This window comes from Solanum tuberosum, unplaced genomic scaffold (assembly GCF_000226075.1).
Source record: "Solanum tuberosum cultivar DM 1-3 516 R44 unplaced genomic scaffold, SolTub_3.0 scf00125, whole genome shotgun sequence".
NCBI classification, from domain to species: domain Eukaryota; kingdom Viridiplantae; phylum Streptophyta; class Magnoliopsida; order Solanales; family Solanaceae; genus Solanum; species Solanum tuberosum.
This window is the reverse complement of record NW_006239052.1, coordinates 420,385-429,738: the sequence shown is the minus strand read 5'-3', so window position 1 is coordinate 429,738 and position 9,354 is coordinate 420,385. Positions and strand designations below refer to the sequence as shown.

The 9,354-nt window shown below is 35.8% G+C and overlaps 3 protein-coding genes across 6 annotated transcripts in view; 1 reads left to right on the top strand and 2 right to left on the bottom strand.

Moving 5' to 3' along the window:
- Positions 1 to 1,045: 1,045 nt before the first annotated feature.
- On the top strand, positions 1,046 to 2,308 carry LOC102586390 (auxin-responsive protein IAA4-like). Its single transcript, XM_006350599.2, has 3 exons — positions 1,046 to 1,414; positions 1,513 to 1,812; positions 1,910 to 2,308. Exons 1-3 carry the CDS (start codon positions 1,218 to 1,220, stop codon positions 1,983 to 1,985), a joined length of 573 nt encoding a protein of 190 aa, XP_006350661.1. The 5' UTR covers positions 1,046 to 1,217; the 3' UTR covers positions 1,986 to 2,308.
- Positions 2,309 to 4,389: 2,081 nt separating this feature from the next.
- LOC102586056 (pentatricopeptide repeat-containing protein At4g02750-like) lies at positions 4,390 to 7,306 on the bottom strand. Its single transcript, XM_006350598.2, has one exon. The coding sequence runs from the start codon at positions 6,566 to 6,568 to the stop codon at positions 4,562 to 4,564; it is 2,007 nt and encodes a 668-aa protein (XP_006350660.1). The 5' UTR covers positions 6,569 to 7,306; the 3' UTR covers positions 4,390 to 4,561.
- Positions 7,307 to 7,449: 143 nt separating this feature from the next.
- LOC102585493 (probable alpha-mannosidase I MNS4) overlaps positions 7,450 to 9,354 on the bottom strand; it is a 34,186-nt gene continuing 32,281 nt past the window's right edge. For 2 of the 4 annotated variants that reach the window (XR_001473884.1, XR_001473885.1), the window contains exons 17-18: positions 9,102 to 9,207; positions 8,183 to 8,268 (exon numbers count right to left, since the gene is read on the bottom strand). Coding sequence is in view for 2 of the 4 variants with exons in the window: in XM_006350596.2 (XP_006350658.1) it covers positions 8,026 to 8,268 (243 nt within the window). In the remaining 2 variants the exon portion in view is untranslated. Of the gene's footprint in view, positions 8,269 to 9,101; positions 9,208 to 9,354 lie in introns of all 4 variants that reach the window. The other 2 variants (XM_006350596.2, XM_006350597.2) reach the window with 1 other exon arrangement.

The following is a 9,354-nucleotide window of genomic DNA, read 5'->3' as shown; positions in this document are numbered from 1 at the left end:
AATAATGATGTATGATTGTCAAAAATAAATAAAATATTCTGCTATATGGGATCCTAACCCAAAACTTCTTCATTCGAATGGACACCCATTATCATTGCATCAAAGACGTAGTTTTTGTTAAGAGTGTTTAATTTTAAATATATATTCTTTAAATACAGAATTTGACATATATATACAGTGTAATTTTTTGATGAAGAGTGTTCAACAGTGACTATAGCCCCGCCCCTAAATAGTAGTACTACTCCTATTTATCGCTTTAATTTTAAACATAAAAAACTATTAAATACAATTTTATTTTAACAACAACAATAACAAAAATCTGAAAATTCAAATTGAGTAGTGCTTATCTTAATTGTGATTTGTAAGTTTTGGGGATAAACACATAGATAATCATGCTCAATATTTGTTAACTGTGGATTAGTGCTTATCTTAATTGAGCAGAATTGGACGGTCCTGATTTTGGTCCCACAAATTTCCAAAAGGCATCTTGACCGTTTATTCTATTAAAGTCTTGATCACAGGACCACATGGGCAACTGAGCTTGTACAATTCTTGTCCCCCAAATATATTAATCACTTGCCTCAATGCTGCAACTCTTCCACCCGACAACTTACCTTGTCTTGTCCCTTTTTTTTTCAATATCTTAAATTATTTGGTTTGCGAATTAAATTATTTTATAATTATATTTTTTGAATTAACTTATTCTATTTGTTTCTAATTATTTGTTTTTTTTTTTTAGTTGTCCCTAATTACTTATTTATTTTGATAAATTAAGGAACGACAAACTTTTTTTCTCTATTATACCCTCAATTAATTACTTTGAAAATGGTAGAACATTTTGAAAACCTTAACTTTTTAATTCATATACTTCATAATTAATAAGAGTAAAATGATAAATTCACTATATCAATAATTATTTTCTTAATAAGTGTGTCAATTCAAAAGTGAAAAAGTAATTAAAAACAGAGAAAGTGATATTACAGACTAAAGTATTTGATTAAGTAGGCAAATTAAATGTTTAAATATCTCATCTTATCTTGCCTACCGTCCCGTGGCCCCCTCTCTATACAACTCTCTTATTTCACTTTCTCCTTATATATTACAACAAGCCACCATTAAGCATCTTCAAATCAATCTTGAAGAAGAAAAACAAAAGTCTTGGAGAAGGAAACTTGAATTGTAATCTTTTTCTGAATCAAATTTGTGAAAAAAGAAAGATGGAGTGTGTTTTGGCTCATGAGAAAGATTTGAATCTCAAGGCAACAGAGCTTAGATTGGGTTTACCAGGGAGGACAGATGAAGAATCTGACAAAGAAATTGTCTTTAATGTTAAGAATAACAAGAGGGCTTTGCCTGAGGATGAAGATTGTGAATCAAACTCCATTTCTGATTCCAAAACTCCACCTGTTGCCAAGTAAGTCTTGATATTTTCCCTTTTAAAATCATGGAAAAAATTTCTATCAGGTAATGAAGAAAAGGACTAAACTTTGAAAATGATAAAATGATTTGCAGGACACAAATAGTGGGGTGGCCACCAGTGAGATCTAACAGGAAAAATAGCTTTCCATCAAAGAAAGCAGAAGCTGAGTGTGGAATGTATGTGAAAGTTAGTATGGATGGAGCCCCTTATCTTAGAAAAATTGATCTGAAATTGTGCAAGGGTTATCCAGAACTGTTAAAGGCATTAGAGAAAATGTTCAAGCTGAGTATAGGTGAATATTCAGAAAGGGAAGGGTATAAAGGGTCTGAATTTGCTCCTGCTTATGAAGATAAAGATGGTGACTTGATGCTTGTTGGAGATGTTCCTTTTGAGTAAGTTTTTGAATCTTGAATCTAATATTATTTAGGAATCACCATGTTTTTTTTTTTTGGATTTTTCTAATTTGGGGTTCTTTTTATGGTATTTCAGAATGTTCTTATCATCATGTAAGAGGCTAAGGATAATGAAAGGATCAGAAGCAAGAGGGTTAGGATGTGGAGTTTGAGAAGAAGATTATGAATTCTTCTCTGTTTAAACAGGGACAAAAAGGGGGTCTTTTTGAGCTTGGGTTGTCGAATTGCAAGAAGCTGGAAATTTGTTTTACACTGATTGGGAAGTGCAAAACAGAAGAAAGAGCAGTTTTGTTTTGAAGGGGTAAAAAATGAAACTCTTATTCCTATATGTTGTGCAGGCTTAGAAACCATGGTGGTTTTTATAGATCCTGCAGTGTGATAATAGCATATGAAGAATGTATTTGCTCTGGAAGCAATTGTATAGACAGACACAGTATTCTCAAATGAAATGAGTTTTTTCCTTTGTTCTTCTTAATCTATCTTGAAGTTCTTTCTTTCTTCCTTCTTATTTGGCTTGGGGTTTTAACACATCTCTTTATTGTTCTCAAATGGAATAATAATCTAAAGTTCTATGCACTTCATTTGTTTCTTCTAACATTACCATAGATTACCACATTCAACACAACTTATTTAGTATGGAAAAAAATAAACACAAGGCTAGCAATAATATCATCAGATTCAGATCCATACATATACAATGTGACATTAATGGGGTATTTGCTAGCTTTGGAAGCATATAGTGTACAGTAGTTGATGTTGCTATAACTTCCAAAGGTCTATTTTTATGGTATAGTCTCAAATCAAAGCATCAGCAGATTCACTTGATTATTACTATTTCATCCATTTCAATTTGTTTGAAAAAAATTACTAATAACTATCGAAAGAAAGCACAAGTTGGGGAAAGCTTGCCTCTGTTTCAAGATGTATTATTGATGGATTGTTCTATAATATTTTTGAAGCTATTTAGGCAAATTAGTTGAGGTGGAGAAATCATTTGAAGCCAAGACCAGAAGAGGGAAATTTTGCAGTATATGGTTAAAGCATTTAATAAGTGATAGTTGCACTTTACCAGAGGTTTCGAGTTCGAGTACCCTTCCCTACGGATACTAGTATAATTACAATTCCATGAGAAGTAATTAAGATAGGAGAGATAAATAAACATGGTCAAAGGCCTGAATTAGTCAAGTACAGGTGCAACGAATGCATTAATTAACCAAACACTAATTTAAAGTCCACCATTAATGAACATACCATCCTCGCAAATTGCCTTATTCACATATGGGTAAGTAAAATAATGAAAGATTCCCATTCCAATGTACGTATAATTAATTAGCCTTTAGTTTTGTTAATCAAACTTTATCATTGCTGCTTAGTCCTTTAATTAATTCTTTTTGTCCTGTGATAATTATGTTTGTGGGTTGGGGTTTTAGAGATTAAAGTATCCTTAACCATCATGTTAGCTGCTAGTTGGTGGACATAAGACATGATTTGTCGAATAATTAAAGTTTTTTTTTTCTTGAGAAGATTATTTGTGCTTTACTAGTGTAATTATTCAATTTTGTAACAACTTTAAGGCTTAAAAAATAAGTTAGCTTGGAGCCTTGTGCTACCTATATATTAAGCAAAAAGAAAGTTAGCTGAAAAGGGGAGATAAGCTGATCATTATTATTGCTTATATAATATTGATTTTTATATCTCAGATCTTATCATTCCCTAATTATCTAAATGCCCTAATACATCTGGTTTCAAATGTTAAAGTCATTATTCACACTTGACCAACATAATTAGTAAGGGTAACTAGATCTATTTACTAATTCACATCAATCTTCTTTATAGAACATATGTCCCAAAGATATGAAATGACTTACTAAGTTGCATCATATGTTTAATCTGCAATCACTTCTATGTTTAGCATCCTAAAGCCAGATATACATGACTAAACTCTTCAAGATTCTAGCAGCTGTCTGTTCTTCTTCCATTGCCCGATGTCAAAACACTGACATGAAAACCATTGGTTTTCCATAGGAGTGGGCAGTTTTTTTTCCAGGTGCAAGTCACATTGTTATTTTGGAAAAAGTTTGTGGAACTTCTGGTATAAGGAGTTTCTAGCAAACGAAAGAGATCAACAAAATAGGCTAATGTGGTTTAGTGTTTACAATGGACAAATAAATAATGTCTTACACCTCCTACTAAGCATTTCACATTCTAAACTTCCAGAGCAAGTATCAGTGAATTTTGGTTTTCCCTGTTTCTTTAGCTTTAAGTTTATCACGTAAAGTAACTTAATATCTTTTTCTTTATTTTTTAAATACAAAATATGTTTGTCGTTCTTTCAACAATTTAGTTTTTGTACAGAAACCATATGCACAACAAAGCCTCATGGAGAAAAGTTGACAAAATTCCCCTTGGCTAATTCTTATTCTTATTTTTTCTCCAGGTATCTTATTTAACTTTCACTCAGTTAGGTTTAAGTTCACCAAAAAGATATAGGCAACTCATAACAGCGACAAAGGAAACTAAAGAAATATACAACATTCCTCAGATTTCAGAAGCAAGAAATTTTCAAGGTTGACTATGGCCTTTTGACAAACATACAAGCCTGTTTCAATAATATTTTATTAAGAGCCAGGTTACAAATCCTAAACATTTTCATCATTTAAGATAAGGACGTTAATGTTGAAATTCTACATCCGGGAGAAGTACCTCGGTATGTTGTGGCAGAGATCACTCAAAACAGTTCCTCGTCCATTTCAGAATCACTTGAAAGAGATAGATAAGAGGGGTACCACGTCGAAATTCGATGCAGATCCTTATCTTTGGTATATCCTGAAAGCTTCATATCTTCATTTAGTAGACTCAATATGAAGCATATCCTGTCTACATCCACATGTGACACATCTCCCATTACAAACTCGTGCACTGCAGAATCCAACTCAATCCAGCTAGATCCCCGATTTTTTTTCACATGATGCTCTCTGATCAGTGCCCTTACTCTAGCTACATCATGCCATCTTCCTGCAGCAGCATAAATATTGGACAGGAGAATGTAATTTCCAGAATTCTCAGGCTCAATCTTGAATAACTCAGATGCTGCAACTTCAGCCATCTGGACATTGCAGTGAACATTGCAAGCTGCAAGCATTGCACCCCAAACGGCTGAAGTGGGAGCCACATGCATACTCAATATCATCTCATGGGCCTCTTCAAAGAACCCACCACGACCAAGGATATCTACCATGCATGCATAATGTTTTTCTGTGGGCTGAATTCTGAATTCTTCAGTCATGTGTTTAAAGTACCTCCTCCCTTTATCAATAAGTCCTCCATGGTTGCAAGCACTCAAAACTGCGAGGAAAGTTACTTCATCGGGCTCTATATTCTCTCTTTGCATATCCTCAAATAAATATAATGCTTTTTCAACCAAGCCATGATTAGCAAACGCAGCAATCATAGTACTATAACAATAGAAATCTTTTTTATCTGCCATTTCAAATACTTGCGAGGCTTTCTCAATATTTCCACATTTTGCATAGAGGTCTACCAAACTGTTAACAACACGTGTATCAGAAAAATATCTGGATCCTACATCAACACTCATGACTGACTCAACTGCATCTACAATCCCTAATTGAGAGCAAGCTGAGATGATACTCAAAATAAAAGTCTCATCCAGTTCAAGACTTTGCTTTTTGAAGTTTTTGAACAATTCCAAAGCAGCAGAAGGTTTCCCATTCTTAGCATAACCACTAATCATGGTTGACCATGTAATAAGATTTTTCTGAGGCATTTCATCAAATAAACACCTTGCTTCATGCAATTTCCCAGACTTAACATAACCATCTATCATCATAGTCCATGACACCACATTCCTACAGGGAATTCGTTCAAAGTAGTCCCTTGCTCTTTCTAACTCGGCCACCTTACAATACCCTGATAACATCAAATTCCATGTTCCAGTGTCACGAACAGGCATTGCCTGAAACAGAGAATTCGCTGTCTGCATATCACCAACATCTGTATACCCTGAAATCATCACATTCCAAGCAGCCATATCCTTAGTAGGCATATTGTTGAAAAGGTTCCTAGCCTCCTCCATATCTCCCTTCCTAACATAGCCACATATCACACTAGTCCAAGAAACTACATTTTTCTCATCCATGCTATCAAACAACTCTCGTGCAATTTCGAGTCTATCATTAGTCACATACCCCGATACCATTGAATTCCAAGAAACAACATCCTTTTCCTCCATCCCATCAAATACTCGTCTGGCACAATCAACTTCCCCACATCTCATGAAACAGTCAATCACAGAATTTTGCACAAGTAAATCAAAACCAAACCCACATTTCCATATTAGCCCTAACATCCCCTCACCATCTCTCGGCCATTTCAGCCGTCCTAATGCCTTAAGTATAGATGATATAGTAAAATTCAAAGGCGTAACATCGCCAATACGCATATCACGGAAGAGAGAAAAAGCTTCAGTATGCTGAGAATTTTCAACATACCCATGAATTATTGAAGTCCAAAGAAAAGGGTTTCGTTCAGGAATTTCATCAAACACCTTGCGAGCATAGTTTGTGGCACCGAAACGAGAATAAAGGCGAATAATTTTGTTCAGAACAAGGTCTGATGAGGCAATGGATCCACATACTAATAAATGGGCGTGGACGGATTTTAACCTGTGTAGAGTTTTGCAAGTTTGGAGAAGATGGGAAACAGCTTGATTCATTGCATTTCATGGCGCCAATGGCCAAGGAATTCAAATTAGGGGCCAAATGGTCATATGAATTCTAACGTCTTTTCTTGATGTTCTGGGCTTTTCTCAAATGGGCTGGGCTGGGCTGATTTATTTGGGTTTTAGGGCTTCCCTAGATAGACAGGCCAGATTCTTACCCGACCCTATTATTGGCTAAAGTGCTTTCTTTTTTATTTTAGGCTAGAAGGGTCGTAGGTAGGAGGTAAGTAGGAGTGTATTGACTTGCTGTTCATTCTAGTAGTCGTAGTATTACTGTTGTTTCTTGTTCTTCGTTTTATGTTATTATATGTTTGATTATAGTATTATTTTGCTACTATCGGTAGTTGTTTATTACTCTATCCTCCACATACCTCCTCACTTTACGAGTTGGTATGTTGGTGGTGGTGAATTGTTGGCCTCATGAATAAGAAAAGGAAAAAAAAAGAGAGACAATATCCTTTGACGAGGTAAGTGCAACGCTGGCTCTACGAAGTCAGAATGGGATCTTTCCGTTGGCTTTCTCAATTCATTTGTGAGTAAAAATTTCAAGCAGGTGGAAGATATTGGAGTGTTTTACATACTTGTGAGTAGTTTGAAATTTGAATATGCTCTGTTCGACAAATTGCCGGAAAAATGAACTGTCGGAGGCTTCCAATAACATATGTTTGTATCTAGAATGAAAGTTCTGATCCTCTCAGAGTGTATCTCTATGACCCTACACTTGAGTGGTGGTGGAAAATGGGTTGATTTTATCAGATTTGAACTAATTGAAAATGAATTGGATTGTGATCCATTCATATGAATGAGAGGTTGTCACTGTTAGTTTTGAGCTGAAACTCAGCTATAAGTTTCAACATTCTAAATTTGCAGAACTATAGAACCAGAAAACTTGTGATCCAGAGTACTCTAAAAATGGTGTCCATTCGACACTGATTGATATATTACAACATGAAATTGGGCAAACTACAACCAAATTGGCTGGAGAAAATAACAGACCAAGGAACAGATTCGCTGCCTAGTTTTCGCAATATTTTAATGTACACAAATTGATTCCTCTCCCTTTCTGTCCCTGATCTTGATCACCAAAAATTTGGTCATCCTCAACTACATTGCAACAGTTAATAGGTTAGCTAACTTGGTATACTGTATGATACCTTGCTAGACATATTTTAAGTCACCTGCTGATTCCAACGTTCTTGCAGGATACCAGCTCTATGTATAAGATGTATATGACTGTATGAGTCCTAATAACCATTTAAGAATCATGATTGAGCACTTGCTACAAGTACCATCTTCTGGTCCCAACGGGTATCAGTCAAATCGCCATATACTTGCAGAACCGTTCCAGGACGTTGAAGCTTGAACCCCTTCCAAATCATGACCAACTCTGAGAAGAGTCCTTAAACGGACAGCAAACAGGAAAAGGCTAAAATCCATTACAGGTCCACCAGTCATCTTTTTTGTTTAGAAGAGGGGCTTTCTTCTTGGGGAATACGAGCTGGGTCGTTGTCATGATCATTATGAGGACCCGATAAGGAAACTTCAGGATCGGGGTTTGAATTCAGCACAACTGAATGGCTCTGAACTTCAGTTGTCTCCCTTTGGCTTGAATTTTCATCCTCACTACTTGGGTCCACCGGAGACATGAATGATATGCCAAACCTTTGTTCATAGGTTAGACCTGGACAGAGTCCCTGTCATAAAAACAAATCTTCCTCAGCATAGAAGTGAAAATGAATCTTCCAGTACATTGAAAATCTCACTAGTTCTTTTTTTATTTGTTTGGGTGGGGGGCAAAAGAAGCTGGAACATCACTAGCCATGTAAAATAGAATCAAGGTATAGAATGTGGAGTTTTTTATTTTTTTGATGACAAGGGAAACCCGCGCACAGGGTAAAACCCCCGCTCCTATGCAATAGCTCGCAAACCACATAGGAGAGGTAATCCGCACTAGGCAAGCCCAGTGCGACGAGCTTGACCCAGAAGCAAACCCCTAGAATGTGGAGTTTCTCCCCATTTTGTGTGAAATCTTTCATTCTGGCACATCCAAAGGATTTCACACATTTAGATCAATAAAATTACTTACCCTTTTTTTACAAATTTTAAAATTCCAGCAAGAAAGGAACCATGAAACCTTGAGCTTAATATCAGAAGGAAAAACAGTCACTACAGATGGTATGTTATTGATGCGTTTGTTGGGAATCAATATTCCACACGCGAGAATTAACAGGACAGATAATAATTAGTATTTTCTGAATTATTTTGTTCGTCGAATAAAACTTCCCTGAGTGGATTAGGACTTGATATTTCAGTTTTATAGGACTTTTGCTATTTTTAATTTTTAGGACTCTTGGTACTGTAAACCTCTATTTTAGAGAGTTGACGTTATTAATCAAACAAGTTGGATTAATCAAGTCGTACAGATTAACAACTTTCTCAAACAAGATCCCACGTCCACAGTCCCCTGAATGAATTGCAAAATTCAGCAATCATAGGCAGGTCAAGGAGCAAGAACAAGGACTTAGACCTGAGTGTTGGGCCTGACTTTCCAGTTAATCGTCCAGTGATTCGATCCAAAACTAGGGACCTTAACATGGTAATTTGGGTAGGTGTGAGAAATACATCCAAGCTCCCTGCTACAAAAGAACATTGGGAATTTAGTCCAACCTGGAATTTGCAAGCAAGGTGCCCCTCCCCCTCCCTTTTTTTTACTGTGAGCTTGTTTCATTTAGTACATAGTATGGGGGTATGCCAATGTATTTATTCTGCATTTCTGAAAA

Coding starts and splice junctions, on each gene's coding strand:
- LOC102586390 (XM_006350599.2), top strand. CDS start 1,218: ATGGAGTGTGTTTTGGCTCATGAGAAAGATTTGAATCTCAAGGCAACA. Junction 1,415..1,512: donor AAAACTCCACCTGTTGCCAA/GTAAGTCTTGAT, acceptor AATGATTTGCAG/GACACAAATAGTGGGGTGGC. Junction 1,813..1,909: donor GTTGGAGATGTTCCTTTTGA/GTAAGTTTTTGA, acceptor ATGGTATTTCAG/AATGTTCTTATCATCATGTA.
- LOC102586056 (XM_006350598.2), bottom strand. CDS start 6,568: ATGAATCAAGCTGTTTCCCATCTTCTCCAAACTTGCAAAACTCTACAC.